This window comes from Hyperolius riggenbachi, chromosome 6 (assembly GCF_040937935.1).
Source record: "Hyperolius riggenbachi isolate aHypRig1 chromosome 6, aHypRig1.pri, whole genome shotgun sequence".
Classification (NCBI taxonomy): Eukaryota; Metazoa; Chordata; class Amphibia; order Anura; family Hyperoliidae; genus Hyperolius; species Hyperolius riggenbachi.
In genome coordinates, this window is record NC_090651.1 from 70,632,832 (window position 1) to 70,659,554 (window position 26,723).

At 44.8% G+C, this 26,723-nt stretch overlaps 1 protein-coding gene across 7 annotated transcripts in view; it reads left to right on the top strand.

Moving 5' to 3' along the window:
* ST3GAL3 (ST3 beta-galactoside alpha-2,3-sialyltransferase 3) overlaps nt 1-26,723 on the top strand; it is a 516,482-nt gene that overhangs the window by 306,398 nt on the left and 183,361 nt on the right. For all 7 annotated transcript variants that reach the window (XM_068239478.1, XM_068239477.1, XM_068239482.1 and 4 more), the window contains one exon: nt 15,914-16,006. In XM_068239478.1, the coding sequence (XP_068095579.1) occupies nt 15,914-16,006 (93 nt within the window). The remainder of the gene's footprint in view (nt 1-15,913; nt 16,007-26,723) is intronic.

A 26,723-nucleotide genomic window follows, 5' to 3' on the forward strand; every position in this document is an offset into this window, starting at 1 on the left:
GAGTTTGCGGCAGGCTTGCAGTGATTTTGCTACTTCTGTCACACTACATCGTGTCGCAATAGTGTGTCTTGCCCTGGCGACAAGCTGTGGCGGGGATGAGACCCGTGACGCAACGCATGTGGGGCTTGATTCACCAAACCGTGATAACTCCTACCAAGGCTGTTTTCGCGTGCATTTTCGCGTTTGTGTGCGACCGTGAATTTGTGCGCCCAATCGCGAGTATTTTTGTGCAAATTTTTGTGTGAAAAGGATATTGTTTTCACGTGAAAATTCACGTTTGCGCACAAAAAACTCACGATTGCGCCTGCAAACGCAAAAATGCACGCAGAAACTGACGTGGAATGAGTTATCACAGTTTAATGAATCAAGCCCGTGGTGTAAAAGTGGCCCACTGATCCAGGAAATGAAAGCTGTGCAAACAAATTAAAGCCACTAGCTGCTGATCCATTTGTTGTTTTGTTAATGGAAGTAAGTTATAAATATAAAGTAAATTGTTAGAATGAAACAAAGGTCAGAGTCATGGAGAAATAAAACATACATTTATTTTATGTGTACAAATACGTGTGCACAAAAGTACCAGCTCCTAATGGTCCCTTTAGCAAAGCATTTGACTGGCTATCCTAACATCTGCCATTAATGCCTGCGCTGCTGAAAGTGCTTGTCTCTGATCAGCATTGGGAAGCAGTTCTATCTCCTCTGCTTCTCATTGTCTGTGCCCTGTGCTGATAGTGTAGCTGCAGCAGAGCCTCTGGTGACATGAGCTACTTCACTACATTAAGCATCATGTCCAGATAAGAAAGGTGGCATTGCGCGTGTCACCCTGCATGATCACTCTGTATTGGGCTTGTAATGGAAACTTCATTATCAGCTCCTGGTTGCTATCTCACGTGTTATTCCATTGTAGGGCTGTGATGCAGCTGCTTCATGTATAGCTATTTCACTCCGTCCTGATTTCCACAATTTATGTTTTCTTATACATTTTTCTTACTGAATGCTGTGTAATCATTTAACAAAATGCATTAATAAACAAAGGGAATTTAAAACATTTTTTTTTATTTACCTAAAGAACAAATATGTTGAATAAGTAAAATTTCCCCTTACACCCTAATGGCACCTGAGAAAACTTCATCGCAGCTTCATGTTTCTTACTTGTGGAAATTATATTTTCACCAGGTTTCTGTGGAGCTTTATAACTTCAGAAATTGCTTTGTACCTCCTTCCAGCAATTGCTTCTATGAGTAAGTAACTCACTCAACTCATGTCTACAATGGACCTAAACTGCTGCAAATGAGATGCCCAGTACATAAATAAAGGTGTGATAAGTATCACAATACTGGAAATCAGTTATGGTCTGAATGGAAATCTTCAGGAGGACTTTCTAAAAAAACAGGACTCAGGCAGTCAAACTTGGAACCTTCTCCTCGCAGATATGAGTCACTAATACGGGTGCCCCCCAGGGTTGTGTCCTGTCCCCTATGCTATTCTCGCTGTACACGAACTTCTGCACCTCAACAAACAACTCGGTCCAGGTCATCAAGTTTGCGGACGACACCACCATCCTTGGCCTTATAGACGGGAGTGACGAACGAGCCTATCGCCAACAGATTGAGAATATCTGCAACTGGTGCAAGGCAAACAAGCTGGTTCTGAACACAGCTAAAACCGCAGAACTGATCATCGACTTCAGAAAAGGCCACCCCGCACTCCCTCCAGTCCTCATCGAAGGCATGGAGGTTGCCAGGGTCCCGCACGCACGTTTCCTAGGCACCACCATATCCAGTGACCTAAGGTGGGAGGAAAATGCCACAATTATCCAGAAGAAGGCCCAACAAAGACTGTTTTTCCTACGTCAGCTGAAAAAGTTTGGAATGTCGCAAGATCTTATGAGCTGCTTCTACTCTGCTGCCATTGAGTCAATACTTTGCTCTTCCATCATCGTATGGTATGCAGGGGCCTCTGCGAACGTCAGGTACAGATTACAAAGGGTTATTAAGTCTGCGGAAAGGATCATCGGTACTCCCCTCCCACCACTCAATCTCCTCTACTGCTCTAGACTGCGCTCAAGGGCCGCTAGGATAGCAAGAGACCCCACTCACCCTGGCAACTGCTACTTCAATCTTCTCCCCTTAGGTCGCCGCTACAGGTCCTTACCCACCAGGACAACAAGACACAGGAACACTTTCTTCCCCCAAGCCATTGATCTCCTCAACCGTCCCTCCCAACCACACTCCCTTGCTCCAGCGCTCACACCTGGGTAGTCACTCGCCGACGTTACACCTCCTTACGTGGTCTTGACCTACTAAGTACTCTATTGTCTTTCGGTACTACTATTGCCTATCTGTTAGCCTACATTACTGTATATCTTGTCTTGTGTACTACTTGAGCTTGTATGTGCTAAAAATAATTCCAGGTACAAACCCCTGTACTTGGCCATTAAACTTGATTCTGATTCTGATTCATGATGCTTTTTTTACACTGCAAATCTCAATTCCGATTTCAATTTGCGATTACAATGCTCACTGGATGCTAGCAACACAAGAAGGAAAACGGAGAAAAATGCAGCATGCAGGACTTTTCTTTTTTTTAATCACAACAAAAATCAAGCAAATTGGAATTGTGATTTGCAGTGTAAAAGAAGCCTAAGCTTGTAAGGTTGCCCAAGTTTGAGGAGAAAATGTATCATGCAGGTTGAATTATACATGGACAATCACTATTGTTTACTACAAGATAGGTGCTGGCATCAGAACTTTTCTGTTGTCCACCTGACATTAAAGGGATACTGTAGGGGGTCGGGGGAAAATGAGCTGAACTTACCCGGGGCTTCTAATGGTCCCCCGCAGACATCCTGTGCCCGCGCAGCCGCTCACCGATGCTCCGGCCCCGCCTCCGGTTCACTTCTGGAATTTCTGACTTTAAAGTCAGAAAACCACTGCGCCTGCATTGCCGTGTCCTCGATCCCGCTGATGTCATCAAGAGCGCACATCGCAGGCCCAGTATGGTCTGTGTCTGCGCAATACACTCCTGGTGACATCAGCGGGAGCGAGGACACGGCAACGCAGGCGCAGTGGTTTTCTGACTTTAAAGTCAGAAATTCCAGAAGTGAACCGGAGGCGGGGCCGGAGCATTGGGGAGTGGCTGCGCCAACACAGGATGTCTGCGGGGGACCATTAGGAGCCCCGGGTAAGTTCAGCTCATTTTCCCCCGACCCCCCTACAGTATCCCTTTAAAACAAAACGTTCAATGCAACAAATCGCGCTGTCATAAAAGATAAAAACAGTCCACAATAGAACGGTGGCACGGCTCTTAAGACAACTTAATGCACAAATGAATTTGACCATATATTTAGGGTGCTCTCAGCTTGTTAACAGAATATACCGCCAACATTACTAAAATGAGTGGATGGATCAGGATTAGACATAAATCTCTCCTCCACCACAATCAAGATCCTCCAAAGGAGAGGCTTTACCACACCATAAGAGGGACACTCACCCTAATATTGACTGTTGTGGAATAGGTCAGAGAGCGTGTTGGGAGAGTCATAGGGCCTCCCACCACCACTGGGCAGTAGATCTCTCTGGCAGTCTCCTTCCTTGGTTAATGTAAATGCTAGGGGCATTGCTAGCCCCAAATATCAGTGGCACGTCCCCGGATCTATTTTGTGGTGCCCTGGATGTCCCCCAGGCAGAGTAGAGCCACCACAGCACCCAGCATGGCACTACACAACACCAGCATGGCACCACAGCACCCAGCATGGCATTACAGCATGCAATGTGCCCCATAGAGGCACTATAGCACCCAGCATGGCACCACAGCAAACAGCAATGGGGGTGTGCTGGGTGCTATGGTGCCTCTATGTGGGTGCTGTGATGCCATGCTGGGTGCTGTGATGCCTTTATGGGGCATGCAGGGAGATGTGCCTCTTCTATGGGAGCATGCTTGGAGTTGTGGTACCTCAATGGGAGGCCCGTGGGAGCCAGGGGAGGGGGTCCACTAGAAGGTCAGGGAATGCTATGGGGGGACTGGCAGCAGGCCAGCCTGCCCAGCAGAAAGCCAGATCAGCCAGCACAGAAGCCAGGTAACTCTGCCTAGTTATTTTTAAGTGACACTGCCTATTTATGTGATATGCTGCATTTTTGTTTTGTATTAATGGAGAGGAGGACTTCATCCAAAATTTTGTTAGGCAGGACTACTTAGACCGTTGTTAAGTTCATGTAAATGTGGCTCCACCCATGACCACACCCACATTCCGGTGCATGGCCACATCCATCTTTCGGCTGGAGTGCCCAAAAGTGCCCCAGATCTCTTAGGATCCTAGGAACGCCCCTGGTAAATGCTGCTGTTCACCTCAATAGAACAATACCTTGCATATGCTGTCATTCATAAAAGTGTGTTCGGTAAAAAAATCCAGGCGGGAAAATACCGCATTCGGTATTTTAGACTTCTGTGTGCTAATTCATAAAAATGTTTACACTTGCGATAGAAAATCGGTGATTTCCCAAACTAGGCTGGCGGTAACATGAGAAGCTGCCTGAGTTGATACATTTTCTCCTGCAGAGACAGTGTTACAATAAAAGAGGCAGCCCCAACTTCCCTTTAGATGTGCATTTATTTTAACTGCCTCTGTTTGCCCTGAATCTGCACTGAATCTGTCTATTAGTCTTTCTAAACAATCTATTTAATTGCCACAGCTTAGAAGAACTTCAAGAAATGTTACACATGCAGGCTTTCTGATGTAAAAAAAAATATGAAAACAGGTACCCAAGAGGTTAACAAACACAGCCTGGGGTATTCTGGAAGCCATTTTTGTTCTGCTCTCACCGCTGCTGCCTGGGAGATCTGTCCCCATTAACTTTGCTGTTATCCGCACACTTATCACCTCTTCAAAGCAAACGGTATTCTCCGTCCCAATACGGCCTGCTTTAATCTTTATGAATTGACATTTAGTGACATGTGTTAAGATAATCACCGCACAAGGTGGTAATTTCCCGCACTGCTCAGGAATGTCAGATTTTCATGCGGTAATGTGAGGAAACGCGGAAAAGCCGCCGCAAGTGCTCAGAGTGGGGCGGCTGTTTCCGCGTCCAACATGGCTGCACAACGCGAAGAAACCGCCGCATGCCGCATGGGCAAAGCGGTGGAGTCCGCGTTGGATGCAGCGGATTGCGTGCATAGCAATACTGCGGCCATTGTGGTTGAACGCGGGGAAGCCGCCGCTTGCTTAGAGAGCGGGACGGAGGCCCCCGCGCCCGAATCAGCGGATACATTGCAAGACATGTCTGGTGTGGCTGGGACTGCTAGTCCACACAGGTTCAGAAGGACGTGCGCGCGCGCTGAGAGGCAGAGCTTATATGACAGCCAAAGAAGAGTCAGCTGACCAAGCGGGTCAGCTGACATTTTCACCACTTTCCATTGGTCCAGCACTTAGGGGTGGCGCTGGAGAGCGCTATAGTATATATACTGGGTGCTGGTCATTTCTCTGGTGGTAGCACTCTACGTGGTAGCTCTCAGACCTTGTCTGTATCTGTGTTCTAGCATAGTTTCCAAAGGTGTTGATGATCAAGGAACTCACACCTTAGCATTAGGAATATTGAACGGTATTATTTGTTATTGACCTTCTGCCTGCCTGACTATTCCTCTGAACTCTGATTCTGTACCTTGCTATTTCTGATATCCTGTTGCCAAACTCTGCTCGTTCCTGGACTCTGTATTTGCCTCCTGATTCTGTACCTTGCTATTCTGATACTCCGTTACCAAACCCTGCCTGTTTATTGGATTCCGTATCTGTCTCCTGAATCTGTACCTTATCTGTCTGTGTATTAACGACCTGGCTTGCCCGACCTCGAGAACTGGCCTTACTGTTAGAGGCAGTTCCCAGACCTGTTAGTGACACCCTCTCACGGGTGTCACTCACGCTCTGTCCTTCCTACTCTCAGCCTAGCTCCTCCCCCGGGAGAGTCTAGGCCATCGGAAGGAACGTACTTCTGTGCTGTACTCAAAGTATACTGTTGCATCTAACACTCACTTGTTATCTCAGGTGTCCAGAGGTTAGTAGATATATCTGATTATTGGTGATACTGCAGATCACCAATAATTGGGTATATTCTGTATTCTCGGTGATACTGCAGTTCACCGGTAATCAGACCCTCTCTGTGTTACACCGATTGTTACAGAACGCCAGACCAAAATGCAAATGGACGCACACACTGACCGTCTGGGTGCACTTGCCACTTCGGTGGAAAACATCAACCAAGTGCTGGGTAGTCACAAGCCTATGATTGAAGCCTTGTCTGGTTCTTTACAAACTCTCCAGACAGCAGTGTATGAGGTGCGATCCCCTCCTAGCTCTGACATACGTTTGCCTGTACCTGAGAAATTTTCTGGTCACAGATCAGACTTCCGAAATTTTAGAAGTAGAGTGTTATCTTATTTTGAGTTGAGACCCCAATCTTCTGGAACTGTGGCCCAAAGAGTCACATTTATTAAGACTTTGTTATCAGGCGATTCTCAGACGTGGGCGTACAGTTTGCCCACCGGAGACTTAGCCCTCACATCAGTGGATGAATTTTTTAAAGCTATGGCAGTAATTTACGACGACCCAGACCTTGCTGCGACTTCTGAGCGGAAGCTCAAGCTTTTGCGTCAAGGCAAGGGTCCGGTCGAGGATTACGCAGCCGAATTTAGGAGGTGGTCAGTTTCAGCCAGGTGGGACACCTTTGCCCTCTTAGATTGTTTCCTATCAGATGAGGTCCCAGATCTCATGTTAAGTCTGCCTGAACCTAAAACAGTCGATGAGGCCATTTCATCGGCCATTCGAGTCGACCGCAGGCTGCGCTATCAGAAACAGACCCGGGGTAGTAGTCATGTAAGAATGGTGTCCTACGCTGTGCCTCCAGTAACTCCACCTCCTCCCGTCTCGCCTCCACCCGAACCAATGCAAATTGGTCGGTCGAAGCTATCCCAAGTGGAGCGAAGACGTAGGATGTCTGAGCAGCTGTGTCTTTACTGCGCAGAGGGGGGTCATAAAGTACGTAATTGTCCTAACAAGTCGGGAAACGCTACCGCCTAGGAGTTGTAGGGGGTAACACCCTAGGCGCGCGACTTTTACCCCTAGAAGATAAACGGTTACTTCTTCCTTGTACTGTTACGTGGGAAGATAAAACTGAGGTTTCTGAGGCTTTTGTTGATTCAGGCTCTGCAGCTAATTTTATGGATTTCGAATTTGCAAAGAAATTAGGTATTCCGCTCACCCCGGTAAAACCACCCATTCAGGTTACGGCAGTAGATGATTCCCCCCTGCAAAGTAATCATCCACTGTCTCAGACACCAGAGGTGGAAGTCACTATAGGGGTGCTACATAAGGAGAATCTGCAGTTTTTTGTGTTACACATGACGACCTCCACAGTCATCCTTGGCATGCCATGGTTGCACCTTCACTCTCCACAGATCAATTGGGCTACTGGTCAGCTAACTAGCTGGTCAACTCATTGTTTTCAGCAGTGTTTAGGGAGGGTGACACTGGGCCAGACCAGGATTCATTTGGAGGGTGTACCAGTACAATATTCGAGTATTCCGATGTGTTCTGTCCCAAGTCTGCTGATAAGTTACCTCCACATCGCCCGTTTGATTGCCCCATCGATCTCCGATCTGGTTGTATGCCCCCTAGGGGTCATCTTTACAATTTATCTGGGCCAGAGAAAGTGGCCATGCAGGAGTACATTCGTGAAAATTTAGCCAAGGGGTTCATTCGCCCTTCCCGGTCGCCCGCTGGCGCAGGGTTCTTTTTTGTTAAGAAAAAAGACGGAGGCCTGCGGCCATGTATTGATTACCGGGGCCTGAATAGAATCACAGTGAAGAATCGCTACCCTTTGCCCCTGATAGATGACTTGTTTACACAGGTTACCGACGCTAAGATCTTTTCAAAGTTGAATTTATGGGGTGCATACAACCTGGTGCGGATTAGAAAGGGCGATGAATGGAAGACAGCCTTTAACACGCCCGACGGGCATTACGAGTACCTAGTGATGCCCTTCGGGCTGTGTAACGCCCCGGCCGTCTTCCAGGAACTAATTAATGAGGTATTCAGGGAGGTGTTGGGCAAATTCGTGTTAGTATACCTAGATGATACTTATTTTCTCAAACAACCTCTCTGAGCACAGGACACACGTCAAGTTTGTATTGGACAAACTAAGGCAAAACATGCTTTACGCTAAATTGGAGAAGTGCATCTTCGAGGTAACATCTGTCACCTCTTTAGGGTACATAATTTCCACCTCGGGCCTGTCTATGGATCCTGCCAAAGTCTCTGCTGTGTTGGAATGGCCTCAACCAATGGGGTTAAAATCTCTTCAGAGATTTTTAGGCTTTGCCAATTACTATAGAAGGTTCATAAAGGGGTACTCCACTGTCATTGCACCCCTCACCAGTCTCACTAAGAAAGGGGCAGATACTACCCATTGGTCTCCAGAGGCTCTGCATGCGTTCTCCACTTTGAAAGATTTGTTTTGCTCTGCACCCATCCTAAGACACGTTGACACCTCCTATCCCTTTATTGTTGAGGTGGACGCCTCGGAGGTCAGGGTAGGGGCTGTGCTGTCCCAGCGGTCAGGGTTGCAGGGTAGATTGCACCCATGTGCCTATTTTTCTCGTAGGTTCTCTCCGGCAGAGAGAAACTACGATATAGGCAACAGGGAGCTCCTGGCCATCAAATTGGCCTTTGAAGAATGGCGTCATTGGTTGGAAGGAGCAGAACATACGATTACAGTTTACACTGATCACAAAAATTTGGAATACATCGAGGGAGCTAAGAGATTAAGCCCCCGTCAGGCTCGATGGTCATTGTTCTTCTCGAGGTTCAGATTTATAATTACGTACACTCCAGGTAGCAAAAACATTAAGGCAGATGCCCTGTCCAGATGCTTTGAGCCGGAGACAGCACAGCCCTCCGCCCCAGAGACCATTGTCCCACAGAAACTGGTACTAGCAACAACTGAGACTTGGGAGGATTGGACAGAGACTTTAGGTCCCTTTCAGCAGGACGTCCCGGAGGGGAAGCCCAAAGGGGTTATGTTTATTCCACTGCCATTCCGTCTTCAGATTTTACAGATGTTCCACTTACACAAAAATGCGGGACACCCTGGGGCCTCCAGAACACAGGATTTTGTTGCCAGGTGCGCTTGGTGGCCTTCTCTGGCAACAGATTGCAAGGAGTATGTTAGAGAGTGTGCGGTGTGTGCGAAGAGTAAGCCCTCCCGGCTGGCACCTGTGGGAACGTTGCAGCCCTTGCCCACCTCGAGTGAGCCGTGGACCCACTTGTCCATGGATTTTGTGGGTGAGCTTCCCAGGTCTGAGGGCATGTCGGTCATTTGGGTGGTAGTCGACCGCTTTAGTAAAATGGCCCATTTTGTGCCCTTGAAAGGACTCCCCTCGGCCCAGGAGTTGACCGATTTGTTCATCAGCCACATTTTCCGATTGCATGGCATTCCGGAAAACATAGTGTCAGATCGGGGAGTCTAATTTTTGTCTAGGTTTTGGAGGGCATTTTGTCACCAAATGGGCATGGAACTGTCATTTTCGTCGGGCTACCACCCACAGACCAATGGTCAGACTGAGAGAGTCAATTAATCATTGGAACAGTTTTTGAGGTGTTACGTTGCAGAAGCGCAAAATGATTGGGTCAAGTTTTTGCCCTTCGCAGAATTTGCGCACAATAATTTGAAAAGTTCTTCCTCTGGATGTTGTCCATTTCAGATAGTGACCGGGAAGTTGCCTAAATTCTCCCCATTGCCAGTCACCTCCACTCCGTTTCCAGCTCTGGAGGCCTGGCAAAGGTCATTTAAAGACATGTGGTGGATCGTGAAAAATAATTTGGAGAAGGCGTTTCAAAGTCAAAAAGGTCAAGCTGACAAAAGACGTTCCTTAGAGTGGAGCTTTCAACCAGTAGACTTAGTCTGGGTGTCCACACGTCACTTGACCTTGAAACAGCCCTCAGCCAAGTTGAGGCCCAGGTATGTGGGTCCGTTTCCAGTAACTAGAAAGATCAACGATGTTACTTATGCCATTGATCTTCCTGCCAGTATGCGTGGCGTGAGATCCTTTCATGTGTCCCTGCTTAAACCAGCAGTCCAGGTGGGTCCCACTCCTCCTCCTCCTGTGATGATAGATGACCAACCTGAGTACGAAGTAGAGAAGATTTTAGACTCACGCATAGTCCAGAACTCAGTACAATATCTGGTTCATTGGAAAGGGTATGGTATTGAGGAGAGATCATGGGTACCTGAATGTCGCATGCATGCTGACAAATTAAGAAGGGAGTTCCACGCGTTGCATCCTGAGAAGCCTGGTAGGAGCTGTCCGGAGTCCACTCCTCAGGAGGGGGGGTACTGTGAGGAAACGCGGAAAAGCTGCCGCAAGTGCTCAGAGTGGGGTGGCTGTTTCCGCGTCCAAAATGGCGGCACAACGCGAAGAAACCGCCGCATGCCGCATGGGCAAAGCGGTGGAGTCCGCGTTGGATGCAGCGGATTGCGTGCATAGCAATACTGCGGCCATTGTGGTTGAACGCGGGGAAGCCGCCGGTTGCTTAGAGAGCGGGACGGAGGCCCCCGCGCCCGAATCAGCGGATTCATTGCAAGACATGTCTGGTGTGGCTGGGACTGCTAGTCCACACAGGTTCAGAAGGACGCGCGCGCGTGCTGAGAGGCAGGGCTTATATGACAGCCAGAGAAGAGTCAGCTGACCAAGCGGGTCAGCTGACATTTTCACCACTTTCCATTGGTCCAGCACTTAGGGGTGGCGCTGGAGAGCGCTATAGTATATATACTGGGTGCTAGTCATTTCTCTGGTGGTAGCACTCTACGTGGTAGCACTCAGACCTTGTCTGTATCTGTGTTCTAGCATAGTTTCCAAAGGTGTTGATGATCAAGGAACTCACACCTTAGCATTAGGAATATTGAACGGTATTATTTGTTATTGACCTTCTGCCTGCCTGACTATTCCTCTGAACTCTGATTCTGTACCTTGCTATTTCTGATATCCTGTTGCCAAACTCTGCTCGTTCCTGGACTCTGTATTTGCCTCCTGATTCTGTACCTTGCTATTCTGATACTCCGTTACCAAACCCTGCCTGTTTATTGGATTCCGTATCTGTCTCCTGAATCTGTACGTTACCTGTCTGTATTAACGACCTGGCTTGCCCGACCTCGAGAACTGGCCTTACTGTTAGAGGCAGTTCCCAGACCTGTTAGTGACACCCTCTCACGGGTGTCACTCACGCTCTGTCCTTCCTACTCTCAGCCTAGCTCCTCCCCCAGGAGAGTCTAGGCCATCGGAAGGAACATACTTCTGTGCTGTACTCAAAGTATACTGTTGCATCTAACACTCACTTGTTATCTCAGGTGTCCAGAGGTTAGTAGATATATCTGATTATCGGTGATACTGCAGATCACCAATAATCGGGTATATTCTGTATTCTCGGTGATACTGCAGTTCACCGGTAATCAGACCCACTCTGTGTTACACCGATCATTACAGGTAACAGCTTTTATGAATTGACATTTTGCTAAGTGGTCGGTAAAGTCAGCTGTTTTCAGCATTACCGCATGCGGGACTGCTTTATGAATGATAGCCATAGTGTAAAACCACCTTTTTTTAAGGTTAAAAGCAATTCCACTTACATACACACTGATGATAATTAGCCTAAAGTTTTTCCATGGGCTCTCCCCTATATATCAGTTACCAGCCTAAATCCATGTCCGAGCATTCCCATTAGTTATTGCAAGACACGTGCAGAGCCAAGTATACTTGTAACTTAATTGGTTTACCACTAAAAAGTGGTCCTAGACTGAGGTAGAGGGTGGACACTCAGAATCCTGCTAAGGGACAGTTAGTGATTTGATGTGTTTGACGCCCTAATGTAAACCAAGAAAATAGCAAAGTGGCAAAGACCCAGTCTGATAGCTTCTTTGTGTGTCCATGATCGCGCAGGCGGCGGGCGGGTGGACTTGCGCACTGACTGGCAGCGGTGGCGGTGTGAAGAGACCTAGAGCTTATTTTTTTAAACGGGCTTAGGTCAACTAGTCGGTTAATGTTTTGAGTGACAGTCTTTAGGATTCAAGTGACCGTTATCTTATGGTTTAGCAATGCTGATCATGCAGTAAAATACTTCTTGATGAAATTGTTATGTAATGCTGTGATTACATTAGAAGATGGATGAAGACTGCAGTGTCTGGAGATAATCTAGATGCATATCTTTATTCTGCATGTTTCTCATTCCCTCCTTTAAATAGTGGATGTATTGTGATAAAACCACAAATGCATGAAATGTTCTGTATCTACTCAGAGATCTATTAGGAATGTGGATGGTCATACCAGCTAGACAGCCAGTAGGAGATGAGGGATCTGCCTTTTGGTAGTTTTATTTCCTCTGTTTAAGGGTTCTCCCTATTACCCTGTATGGTGATCTCTTTTCCTCACTCAGATTTGATGGATCTTTCCTATAGAAACCTGTTTTGTTCTCTTGTCTACAACTACTAACAGGGATTCAGGGATTGTCACTGCTGGGATCAGGCAACAGTTGAAAGTTCATAGGTGGTCCATAGAACGTTAAAGCTTAGCTTTTACTTAATGCATATTAAAAGAGTACAAAAATAATAAATGGTAGAAATAGTAGGCCTTCAGAGATAAAGATACATTTTGAAGCAGCTGGGAGAGACAATTATAGTTTGCAGGCTAAACAGGTGTCTGTATCAATTTGTATCCAACTAGAGTCTGCCCTCTGAGCCAGTTTGAATTATTTGCTATTACTAACACATCTTCCCACCACAATTCAACATGTTTTACCCCCTCCTTAAAAATGATGGCTTCGTCAGGGGAAATCAAAGTGCACAGGTGCATACAGTGCTATACAATATAATACAGCTCAAATGTCATACAAATGGCAAAAAAAACGGCATTATAGCCTCACGGCTATCTTTGCAGGCCAACAGGCCTACTGTTTTTTATTTTTTGTACTCTTTTAATATGTACTAAGTAAAAACTAAGTTTTCCCATTCTATGTAAGTATAAAATTGTGTATTGATAACTTTATCAGAAACTGTGTTTAAGTGAGAGTATATTATAGTCTGTAAGGACACACTGACAGTTCATACCTACTATATATAGTAGAATCATCATACACTGCAGTTATATACATACATGCATAAACAGTGCAGATTATATTATTATCATCCAATAGAGCAGGTGCATGCTGACTAGATAGTACACTTTAACCTCCTGAAAACGTCAGTAATTTGGGAGCTGTTATTCCTGCCAGGGTGTACATTTCAGCTACTCATACTCCACGGACCTGTCAATCACAGATTCTATTTTTGGGGGAAAAAATAAGTCTGGTCCTTAAAGGACTGACGTGGTGACAACAAATTGTAGTTTTACTTGCTTTGGGCTTCTTCCAGCCCCTAGAATTCCTTTGGGTCCCTCGAGGCATCTCTGATCTTCTCCCTTCCCCGCTGGCAGCATCTGAAGATCAGATGCTGTGAAGGACCCAAATGACTTCTAGGGGCTGGAAGAATCCCCAGGTAAGTAAAATTATATGTTTTTGTCACCTCGTGAGTCCTTTAAGGGGGCATCGACTGCCGGTCTGGAAGTGGTTAAAGTACACCATTACCAGGTGGAGGTACAGGTAGAGCACTGAACTAGTTCAGGTGTTTATATGTTTATAATGAAAACAAATTATCTTGTGTGTTCTTCAGTGATCTCCGGAAGAGAACTCCCGGAATCTGAGCCATCGTATACATTTTTCGGTCACTTTTGGAACTGTATAAATTCACTCTTGTATGATTGCTGCTGAGTGCATGCTTGTTTCATTAGTGCACCAGGTAGGAACAGAGGAAGGTGAATTTACAAGAAGGCTTCGTGCAGATGTGAGAACTGGCCTGACTCCCCATGTCTGATGTATCACACTGAACAGATGTAAATAGTTTAAGACCAGTTCAGGCTCTGACAATATTTAAATGAAATTAGTCTGTGGGAGCCTGGAGCAGGTTTTACAGCAGCCACACAAGTGGAAAAATAACTTCATATTTCACGAGAAATCATCCCACGGCAAAGAAGGCACGCTATTGTTCTTTCATATGTAAATACGGGACTGTACGGGACTCCGTCTTCTCAGGAAGGCAGTTGTGTGACTTAAATTGATTACCGGTACATTTTCACAGCTGCATCAATTTTTCTAAAGACTTCATCAATCACATAGTGTAGGGCCGTGGACATTCTTGGCAGAGCAACCTTTCCAGCTCCATTTATAAGACCTTGAGATTTTATCTTAGTCTATAAAGATAAACTATTTTCTGCTGTGAAAAAATGATGAAAATACTTAATGTTTCCTGTGGATGGCCATGCTAAATCCACCCCCCAGCCGACCATAATACATATCAATACAATACATATCAATACAAATACATATCAACAGGGATGGGACAAGATCACCTACAGCCAAAGTAGGGACGTTGAAGAGCATTGGGGCTATTGGTATGCCCCTGAACGGGAGTGCACAGCGCTGGGGGTGGTTGTTTGGTGCGCTGAACATTGGTGGGGAGATAAGTCAACACACAGTCAAGTGACTCACTTTTCTAAATGGAATTTGGAAAAGCTGCATTTAATATAACAGTTGAGTAACTAAGTTCATAATGCCCTTATAATGAAAAGTCTGGAAGTGTGAAAATGGGTCATAGAATTATGTTTGTTATATATTAGGTGTAGCACTTATTGTACCACGATGTAACATCAAAAGATCATAAAAAGGTAAACAGCAATATCACAATTGAAAACTAAAGTCAGCTGCAGTGATAGTCTATAAAGAAATCCTCTTAATATCGAGATCCTTTGAAAATCTAAAATTCGCACTTATGGAATCTGTGTATGTGCTGTAGCTTGAGGCTGGTTTCACACTGCAAATTGGCATCAGCGATGCGGTACACCCAACGCACCGCAACACCAAAAAAGGCCTTCAGGGAATACCGTGTTAGTACACAGTATTTTCTGTCTGGCATTCGGCCAAGCAGGAAGTGACTCGTGCCTGCGGTCACTTCCTGCTTCAGGTATGCGGAAGTGCGCAGAAGCGTATTGTAAAAATACACTTCAGCGCATGCGCTCCACAACGTCAATGTGGTTAAAGAACCTTGCGTCGCCATAGACTAACATGACTTCCAGGTCGCTGCAGATCGCCGCATGGTAATGTCGGTATGCGCTAGTGTAAATATGGCACTTCCGGCGCAGCATACCGCAACGTGGGAAGTATAAACTTCCCCATAGACTCATTAGGCTACGGAAGCAGTGCTTCAATTTGACGCACCGTGCCCCAGTGTGAAAGGGCCCTAAGACTGTGTAAAATGTAAAGCCTAGTACACATCCAATTTTGACTGGCCGATTTTACCACCTCCATGTAGTATAGGAGCTTACCTTCACAATGTAACAGGGATACAGAGGCGCCAGAAGAATAAAATGTCTAAAAAGTTTAAAATTTGTGGAGGCAGTGGTGGACTTACCTCCTCCAAACAGACACAAGATATTCCAACAAAGTTTAGCAGAACAAATTTATTTACATACTCCAGGGGAAAATGCAACGCGTTTCGCAGGTATGACCCAGCTTCATCAGGCAATAGGTAGGAGTAGGTATTATTATTATTACCTTCACAATGTGTTCCTAGTATTGTAAATCTCTTGACCGTCATACTACATGGATGTGGTAAAATTGGCCAAATCACAAATTGGATGTGTGTACCAGGCTTAAGTTTGAGTCTGTAGCAGGAGATCGCTGTGTTTATATGTAATTATTGTAATAGTGTTTGATTAGAATGAATACTGAATGAAGAAATACAAGAATACTGCACAAATGAGCTGAGTTTCTCCTTATTCCCCACAGACAAGCAGAGCTTGCATCAAGGTACGCTAACTTCTCCGAAGGTGTCTGCAAACCAGGCTACGCCTCGGCGATGATGTCTGCCATCTTTCCAAAGTAGGTAAACCTAAAATTGATTTTAAGCTCTCAGTGAATTCCAGTTGTTTATCACTTAAATTAGCACTTTTTTTTTACCCAGGTCAGATATATAATTAAAGCGGATATTCAGCCTAAAAACATATAGTCTACAGATCCTCTTCTCCTGTAAAGATATAGTTATCTGATCTGCCTGTTCTTCTTCGTGTCTCCAAATGGTGATCAACAAACCAATCATAAAAACTAGATATATTGCATCAAATGAAACAATCAATTTGAACATACCACCTCCGCAGCTAGTGTTTCCCAATGCGCAGAGATCATGCTCACTGCAGTACTGCTCTGGTCCATACAGGGAAAACATCCTTTAAAGGCGAACTTGTAAAAATACAGCATGAACAGACAAACTGCAGTGAGCCCCTGTATAGTTAAGACTGACCAGGCTTAACTAGCCGGTGCTCAATCCTTCTGTGGGTCACCACTCCACACACAAGTACAATTGATCGATATGAAGGAGGCACTCCATTGGCTTTTAACCTCCCTGGCGGTCTATTAAAAAACGGCAGCGCAGCCGTTTTTTTGTAATTTTTTTTTAAAATCATGTAGTGAGCCTAGGGCTCGCTACATGATAGCCGCTGTGCAGCAGCATCCCCCTACCCTCTTTGATCGCCTCCGGCCATTGTCGATCGGAAATCACGTTCAATAAACGGGATTTCCTGGAGGGCTTCCCCCATCGCCATGGCGACGGGGCGGGATGATGTCATGGACGTCGTGACGTCATCGGGAGTCCCGATCCACCCCTTAGCGCTGCCTGGCGCTGATAGGCCAGGCTGCGCAAGGGGTCTAGGGGGGGTGGCGCGGCACGGCAGATAGCGGCGAATTGGCACGGGGCGGCGGCGATCGGTGTGCTCACGCAGCTAGCAAAGTGCTAGCTGTGTGCAGCAAAAGAAAAATTGTGCAAATCGGCCCAGCAGGGCCTGAGAAAACCTCCTGCGTGGCTTACCTCGAACTACGTTCGGGGTTACCGCCAGGAAGGTTAAACTTGCGTTTATCAAATCTCAACAATACACGACATGTTTCGGGGTTATTCCCTTCGTCACCTGATGAAGGAGATTATCCTGAAACATGTCGTGTATTGCTGAGATTTGATAAACGCAAGGTTAAAAGTCAATGGAGTGCCTCCTTCGTATTGATGAAAAAAATGCAGCACAGCCTAACTATTTGCTGGAAAGTCCAAGACTTGGAATAACACTGTGAATTCCCAAACTACCAGGGCATGCTTAATACAATATATACAATTTTTGGATGTGGATTGCATGTCATCACTGTCTACTCTAGAAATGATTAGTCATCCCGGGGGCATACAAGTTATGATGGTGCAGAGTTATACCCATACAAACATGCATACAGACCAGGTCTGGATTTATATCACTGAATCCTATAGGCACAGATATCCTGGTACCTTATACTTTACCCTCCATGAACCAAAAAACCCCCACCAAATCACACCGCAAGTGTACTAGCTGGCCCAGCTGTCACTTCTCCCTTACTTCCCTTGCCCCTACAGGTGTCCCTTAGCATTAGGTAGCCAGAGGTACCCTCAGTATTAAAGGGAACCTAAACTGAGAAGGATATGGATTTTTCCTTTTAAAATAATACCAGTTGCCTGACTCTCCTGCTGATCCTGTGTCTCTAATACTTTGAGCCACAGCCTTTCAACAAGAATGCAGATCAGGTGCTCTGACTGAAGTCAGACTGGATTAGCTACATGCTTGTTTCAGGTGTGTGATTCAGCCATTAATGCAGCCAAAAAGATCAGCAGGACTGACAAGCATCTGATATTGTTTAAAAGGAAACATCTATATCCCTCTGAGTTAAGGTTCCCTTTACGTAGCTAGTGGTGCCCCCAATTGAAGGGAGATCTCGTCAACGGAATAGCTGGGTGAGTAAACTCATTTACGCTCAGCTCGGGACTCTGCCTTTCCATTGTCAGGTGCCTGTAGGCACGTTCCTACGATGCCTTATGGTAAATCCTATTACAGACAGCTCTGCAGTTTTCTTACAGACATGCATTCATACAGCCCAGTAATTTGCAGATAGTCATGCATGGCTGTACTGTACTCTGAGTGTAAGGTGGGATGGCAGCAGAAGATGATGTAAAAATTATAATTTTAGCTAATGGCAATCTCAGTCGTATACGGGCCTTTATGAAGCAATCACACTTGTGCCAGCGGGAAATGAAGATGATTCCCCACAAGTGTTTTTACTACATTATATGTGCGTTTTAATGCACGTGGTTGTTTTACAGTAGCCAGCGATTTCAATAAGTGCGGAAAAGTAGTTCAGGTTGTGTCTAACACTATGCAGAATGACAGATGCCTCCTGAAAATGCAGTGCCCCCCTTGAAAATCATTACATGTATTTTCACTTTGCAGCAAAATGCTGCAGAAAAGCATTACTTTGTTTGCTCCTGAAGTGTAAATTTCTGTTCATATCATCACAGAGCTACTTTAACAAGCAGTGGAATAGCAATAGGGGATACAGCAGTTGTGACCACACCAGGACACCTGGACCATGAGGGCCAAGCAGAGGACCTCCTGTATTGTGCTAGGTACACACAATACAATTTTCGGGCAGATTTACCTGACAGATTTATTTTTTTCCAACAAATTCAATCTGAATTTCGATCAATTTTCCAATGGTTTTTTCCGATTAATTACCTTAAAAGTGAACAGAAATCAATTAGAAAATTGATCAAATTCAGTTCGGACATGTTGAAAAAAATCGATCTTGCAGGTAAATCTGCCAGAAACTTGTATCGTGTGTGTCTGGAATATAGCAGCTAGTTATGATGCTGATGATATTAAGGATAATACAGGAACATATTTCTTTCATTTTTCTGACTGTATCATATGTGATGTTGGCTACAGCCATTCTGGCTTTGGGGAAAGCTGCGTTTGCTGTATGACAATAGGAAGTACTTTGAGCTTTTGTAGTCAGTTCCTCTGGAAGTTGGATGCTGCTAATTGAATCTCCTGTAGTACATTTCCATTTGAGGGAGAACAATAGCAGACAATCTCAGATGTGATTGTCTGTGTCTGTTTACAGGTAATTACAGGCAAACTGCTACCTGTAACCAAAATGCAATCTTTTTGATGTATAGACTAGACCAGTGTTTCTCAACATTTTATTGGTATGTACCCCTTCTAAAACCCTGTACTCACCGAGTACCCCCTAGCATATTAATCATTATCACAAGTACCCCTTGACAAATATATATTTAATCGTAGTACATGATAATTGGTTCTAAACCATTTCCAAGCAATTACTATTGCTTTTAATTAACTAAAATACTAATTTGGTGTTGTTTAAATAAGATTTATCATTTTCTAAAACTCTAAATTTGTATTCTCGGTTAATTATATCAAGCCCGAGTACCCCCTGGAACCATCAGAAGTACCCCCTGGGGTACGCGTACCGCACGTTGAGAACCTAGGGACTAGACTATAGTGCCTGGGGGAATTGGATTTTGAACGAACACAGGATTGCTTTGAAGTCTGGGAAATTGCATTAGTTTGGGGGTGGAACATTCAGTGCCTCAGGCACCCCAGTGGACTATAAGAACCTGCACAGGTCCTTCACAACTGGTAGCTCTCTGGAGATAGCAAAAAGACGCTAGGGCTGCCCGACTACTGGTCGAAAGCGGCGTTCTCCCGCCAATTACGTTCAAACAACGCTGGTAACGTTTATTTTTCCCTGTTTATTTTGGTAAGTAAATAGCCTTGTGTGTATCTTTGTAACTTTTATCTTTGTAACTTTTATCATTGTAATTTTTACTTTGCTTTTGTAAATTTTTTGTATATATTATTTTCTGCATTGTTCCACCTTTTCCCTGGAATATTAAATCGTTACTTAATAAGTTTGACTTCTGCTGTACTAAACTAACACGCTTAGCCTAGAAGAGACTGAAGTGTAACTGTGTATAAGTCCATGCCTGATTGTACGTTTGGGCAACCCTACCGTATGAGATTGTAATTGCATTGTGTGTATGGGGCACTTTTGCGCTCGACAGCAGAGTGGCTAACAGTATCGTTCGGAACGACTGTTAGTGGTTTTGCTGCACGACAGTGTAACTTGCATTACAAGTCAGTACCTGATTGTGCCGTGTTACTGTACAACTGTACTGTGTGTGTGTGTGCGTGGCGTTCCCGTATTCGGCCTAAAGCTCAAAACTGACCCGAATATGAAAATGCGGATTGCGGGCTGAGCACTCGACAGCCGAGTGGACGTGTCTAGCAACAGCTAGTGGTGGCAGTGAGAAGTGTTTGAGAGGTCCCAGCCTTGTTTTTAGCTTGAATAAGGTGGCTCCCCGCTTGATCTGGTCAAACCCGCAGTCGGGAACCATATACGCAGGCGTGCCGCGGGCCAGTTCCTGACAGTGTGTACCTAGCATTAGCACTTCATTGGTGCTGTGTTGGTAATGATTACCTCTGTATGTGATTTGTATAGTGGAAATTATTAACAGTGTCCCCTTCCCCTGCTTACACCTCTGACACCGGCGCGCTTCTAATCTGGTTTTGATGTTCTATATTGCTTGAGAACCAATCTAGCATACAATATATATATATATATATATATATATATATATATATATATATATACAGTACAGACCAAAAGTTTGGACACACCTTCTCATTCAAAGAGTTTTCTTTATTTTCATGACTATGAACATTGTAGATTCACACTGAAGGCATCCAAACTATGAATTAACATGTGGAAGTATAGTGCATAACCAAAAAGTTTGAAACAACTGAGAATATGTCATATTGTAGGTTCTTCAAAGTAGCCACCTTTTTATTACTGCTTTGCACACTTTTGGCATTCTCTTGATGAGCTCTCAGGAGGTAGTCACCTGAAATGGTTTTCACTTCACAGGTGTGCCCTGTCAGGTTTAGTAAGTGGGATTTCTTGCCTTCTAAATGGGGTTGGGACCATCAGTTGCGTTGTGGAGAAGTCAGGTGGATACACAGCTGATAGTCCTACTGAATAGACTGTTAGAGTTTGTATTATGGCAAGAAAAAAGCAGCTAAGTAAAGAAAAATGAGTGGCCATTATTCCGAAAAATTGGGAAAACTTTGAAAGTGTCCCCAAGTGCAGTCTCAAAAACCATCAAATGCTACAAAGAATCTGGCTCACATGTGGACCGCCCCAGGCAAGGAAGACCAAGAGTCACCTCTGCTGCGGAGGATAAGTTCATCTGAGTCACCAGCCTCAAAAATTGCAGGTTAACAGCAGCTCAGATTAGAGACCAGGTCAATGCCACACAGAGTTCTAGCAGCAGACACATCTCTAGAACAACTGTTAAGAGGAGACTGTGTGAATCAGGCCTTCATGGTAGAATATCTGCTAGGAAACCACTGCTAAGAACAGGCAACAAGCAGAAGAGACTTGTTTGGGCTAAAGAACACAAGGAATGGACATTAGACAAGTGAAAGTCTGTGCTTTGGTCTGATGAGTCCAAATTTGAGATTTTTGGTTCCAACCACCGTGTCTTTGTGCGACGCAAGAAAAGGTGAACGGATGGTCTCTACATGCCTGGTTCCGACCGTGAAGCATGGAGGAGGAGGTGTGATGGTGTGGGGGTGCTTTGCTGGTGACACTGTTGGGGATTTATTCAAAATTGAAGGCATACTGAACCAGCATGGCTACCACAGCAGCTTGCAGCGGCATGCTATTCCATCCAGTTTGCGTTTAGTTGGACCATCATTTTTTTTTTCAGGACAATGACCCCAAACACACCTCCAGGCTGTGTAAGGGCTATTTGACCAGGAAGGAGAGTGATGGGGTGCTGCGCCAGATGACCTGGCCTCCACAGTCACCAGACCTGAACCCAATCGAGAAGGTTTGGGGTGAGCTGGACCGCACAGTGAAGGCAAAAGGGCCAACAAGTGCTATGCATCTCTCGGAACTCCTTCAAGACTCTTGGAAGACCATTTCCGATGACTACCTCTTGAAGCTATACTTCCACATGTGTTAATTCATAGTTTGGATGCCTTTAGTGTGAATCTACAATGCTCATAGTCATGAAAATAAAGAAAACTCTTTGAATGAGAAGGTGTACAAACTTTTGATCTGTACTGTGTGTGTGTATCTATATATATAAAATCGGATGTATGTATGTATGTATGTATGTGTGTATGTGCCGCGATCACTCGAAAACGGCTTGACCGATTTGAACGAAACTTGGTACACAGATCCCTTACTACCTGGGATGATAGGTTCTGGGGGTCTCGCGGCCCCCCTGCACACCTGGGCGGAGCTACAAACAGCAAATCAGATTTCACCCATTCAAGTCAATGGAAAAAATGTAAAAGGCTGCCATTCTCACAGTAATCAAGCCACAGTCCCCACACTTGGCACAGGTGGTCACTTGGTGACCGAGGTTAAGTGGGCGGAGCATAAAACAGCCAATCAAATTTCAGCCGTTCATTTTAAATGGGAAAATGTAAACTGCAGCCATTCTTAGAATGTTAATCGCAGGGTTCTCAAACTTGCCACAGTTGGTCACTGGGTGAATGTGATTAAGATTCAAGAAAATGGGCGGAGCTTACAACAGCCAATCAAAATTCACTTATTGATTTTCAAGGGGAATATTTAAACTGCTGCCATTCTTACACTGTTAATGGCAGAGGCTTCAAACTTGCTACAGTCGTCATTGGGTGACTGGGGTCCAAATTCACTAAAGGGGTGGGGCCACATACAGCCAATCAGATTTCCTTGGTGGATAAACTGCTTCAAATCACACATTTTTGATGCCAGGAACCTGAAAGCTCACAAATGTGGTCATTGAGTGACTGTGTGTCAAGGTCACAAAAAGTAGGCGGAGCCAAAAACAGCTTTTACTGGGAAAATATAAACTGCAGCCATTCTTACATTGTTAATGGCAGGGTTCTCAAACTTTGCACAGTTGGTCATTGGGTAACTGAGATTAAGATTTTGATAGGTGGGTGGAGCCCACAACAGCCAATAAAAATTCACCTTTCAATTTTCAAAGGGAATGTTTAAGCTGCTATCATTCTCTTAGGGCCTGTACACACTGCTGCTCTTGCGCTGCGCTTTTCAAATCGCATTCGCTTTTTAATCGCAAGGTCTTTTGAAAAATAATGAAAATTGTGGAGACCTGTACACACTGGTGCGATGCGCTTTTCCTATTCTCATGAAGGCTTGCGATTTAAAAATCGCATGCGATTTTAAAAGCGCAGCAGTGTGTACAGGCCCTTATACTGTTAAAGGCAGATGCATCAAACCTGGTACAGTCAGTCACTGGGTGACTAGGGCCCAAACTCAGAAAGGTGGCGGAGCCACAAACAGCCAATAAGATTAGTTTATTTTTCAATGGGAATATACAAAGTATTGATACCAAGGACCCCAAAGCTGATAAACTTGATAATTGAGTGACTGTATGTCAAGGTTAGAAAAAGTGGTCGGTGCCAACAACTACATTTTTAACATGGCAGGGTTCCCAAACTTTACACAATTGGCCACTGGGAGACTGGGATGAATATTCAGAAATGTGGGTGGAGCCTAAAACAGCCAATCAAAATTTACCTATTGATTTTCAAGGGGACTATTCACATTGCTACCATTCTTACACTGTTGATGGCAGAGGCCTCAAACCTGATACAGTCAGTCATTGGGTGACTGGGGTCCAAATTCACTAAAGGGATAGAGCCACAAACAGCCAATCAGATTTGTTAGATTGATTTCAGCCATTCTGTTATTGGCAGGGTTCTCAAACGTGACACAGTTGGCCACTGGGTGACGGGGACTAATATTCAGGAAAGTGGGTGGAGCCTACAGCAGCCAATCAAAATTCACCTTTTGATTTTCAAGGGGAATATTGCAACTGCAGCCATTCTTACACTGTTAATGGCAGAGGCCTCAAACCTGCTACAGTCGGTCGTTAAGTGTCTGGGGTTCAAATTCAGTAAAGGGGCGGAGCCAAAAACTGCCAGATTTCTTTGCTGGATAAACTGCTTCCATTACCACAATTTTGATGCCAGGAACCCAAAAGCTCACAAACTTGGTCATTGTGTAGTGACTGTGTGTCCAGGTTACAAAAAGTGGGTGGAGTTAAAACAGATTTTTCTGGGAAATTGTAAACTGCAGCCCTTCTTCACTGTTAATGGAAGGGTTCTCAAACTTAGCATAGCTGCTTACTGGGTGACTGGGATTAATGTTCAGAAAAGTGGGTGGAACCTAAAAATGCCAATCAAAAATCACATGTCGCTTTTCAAGGAGAATATTACAATTGCTGCCATTCTTGCACTGTTAATGGCACAAGCCTCAGACCTGGTACAGTTGGTCATTGGGTCACTGGGGATCAAATTCAGAAAAGGGGACAGAGCCACAAACAGTGAATCAGATTTGTTTCATTTCATGGGAAAATACAAATTGATGCCAAGGACCCCAAAGCTCACAAACTTGGTCATGGAGTGACTGTGTGTCCAGGTTACAAAAAGTGGGCGGAGCCAAAAACAAATTTCACTGGGAAAGTGTAAACTGCAGCCCTTCTTACACTGTTTATGGCAGGGTTCCCAAATTCTGCCCAGATGGTCACTGAGTGACTGAAATTAATATTCAGGGAAGTGGGTGGAGCCTATAATAGCCAATCAAAATTCACCTGTTGATTTTCAAGTGGATAATTTCAATTGCTGCCATTTTTCCACTGTTAATAGCAGATGCCTCAAACCTGCTACAGTTGGTCATTGGGTGACTGGGGTTCAAATGCTGGAGAGGGGGTGAAGCCACAAACAGCCAATCTGATTTGTTTAATTTCTATTGGAATATACAAATTCTTGATGCCAAGGACCCCAAAGCTCACAAACTTGGTAATTGAGTGTTTGTCCGTTAGGGTTAGAAAGTGGGTGGAGCTAACACCAGCCAAATACATACACGGGCAATGCCGGGTGATCAATGGGTGGAGACAAATAGAAATTTCACTGGGAAAATGTAAACTGCAGCCATTCTGTTAATGGCAGGGTTTTTAAACTTTGCACAGTTGGTCACTGGGTGACTGGAATTAATATTCAGAAAAGTGGGTGGAGCCTACAAAAGTGTATCAAACTTCACCTATTGCTTTTCAATGGGAATATTTAATTGCTACCATTCTTGCACTGTTAATGGCACAAGCCTCAAACCTGGTACAGTTGGTTATTGGGTGACTGGGGTTCAAATTCAGAAAAGGGTGTGTAGCCACAAACAGCCTATCAGATTTTTTCATTTCAATGCAAATTATTGATACCAAAGACCGCAAAGCTCACAAACTTGGTCAGTGAGTAATTGTGTGTCAGGGCTAGAAAAATTATGCAGAGTCAACACCAGCCAAATACATACCCGGGCAACGCCGGGCAATCAGCTAGTATATATATATATATATATACCACTGAGGGGGCTCAATGTGGAAACCTATACCTCCTTAGCCACGTCACTGTTCAGAAAGCTATCCATTACAGCAGTATATTGTGTTTTTTCAATTACTTGAAAACCACAAAGCGTAAACTGCAATTCCCCTTCAATTAATGGCTTCATTTGACATTAGTCGTTACAGCTGTCTAAAAACAGATTTTGTAATAAAAAAATTACTTTCCCACTTATGGTTTCTATTAAACTGTCTCATAAGTCAAGAATTTTTTTTTTTTTATTTGCTTTCGTGTCATGTATGTTGGTGGAGAATAATTTACCATCACTTTTACATGGTGTATGAGCATCCCCGAAGCAATTTCTCTGCATGCCTCCTGGATATTCTTCTGCCTTGTGCTGTATATTAACCATACAGTTCATACTACAGAGACCGCCTTCAGCTTCATAACCAGAAACAAGAAGGGCTGGATTGATTGACATTCACAAACAGACCACAACAGGTCCAGTGTGGTCCATTAGTCAATGAGATGCTGATAATTCTGGCTTGCATGCAAATGATATGCAGTTTGGAATAAGACCAATCAAATGCACTTCATGACTGTTTTGATTGGCCCAATTCCAAGTTGCATACAAAATACATGCAAGCTGGAATTGTCATCTCTTTGAACGTCTCTAATTTTTACAATACACTGATCATGAGTGATGTGTAAATATTTTCCTTTTTATACGAACTTCAGTTCCACCAGAAACGTGCAGGGGCCATTCAGAGTTGGGAAATGCCGATTAATTGACTCATAGCTGGTAAAATTACACATCTTGTAGTTAGTAGGCCATCAGGTCCTAAATCTGATTAGCCTCTACATATTTCCTCAGTAACTAAATAGCCCTGATTTTGCAAACTTTATTCCTAAGTTTTCTCATGAGAGAGTTTTAGGCTGCTTTCACAGTGAGACGTTACAGGCGCACGTTAGTGCAGCCTGTAACGCACCCCACCGCCCAGCAATAAAAAATCAATGGGCTGTTCACAGTGCCCACTTTGCGTTACGTTCGTTTGAAGTGCAGCATACTGTGCGTTCTAGACTGTTTGCACATGCTCAATATGTTTTTTTTTCTTTCAGGGGCGGAGAGGAGGTGGGGAGAGGCCGCTACGTAGCCAGGTACATGGCTACTTGACATTCACTGCACTTGCAGTGTTTACTTCTTGGAGCGGCCGCTGATTGGCTGGCAGGACCACGTGATGCGGAGAGCTCCGCTCACGTGGTCTCCGCAGCGCCTCCGACAGAACAGGCGCACCAAGAGCTGCTTGTAACGCGGC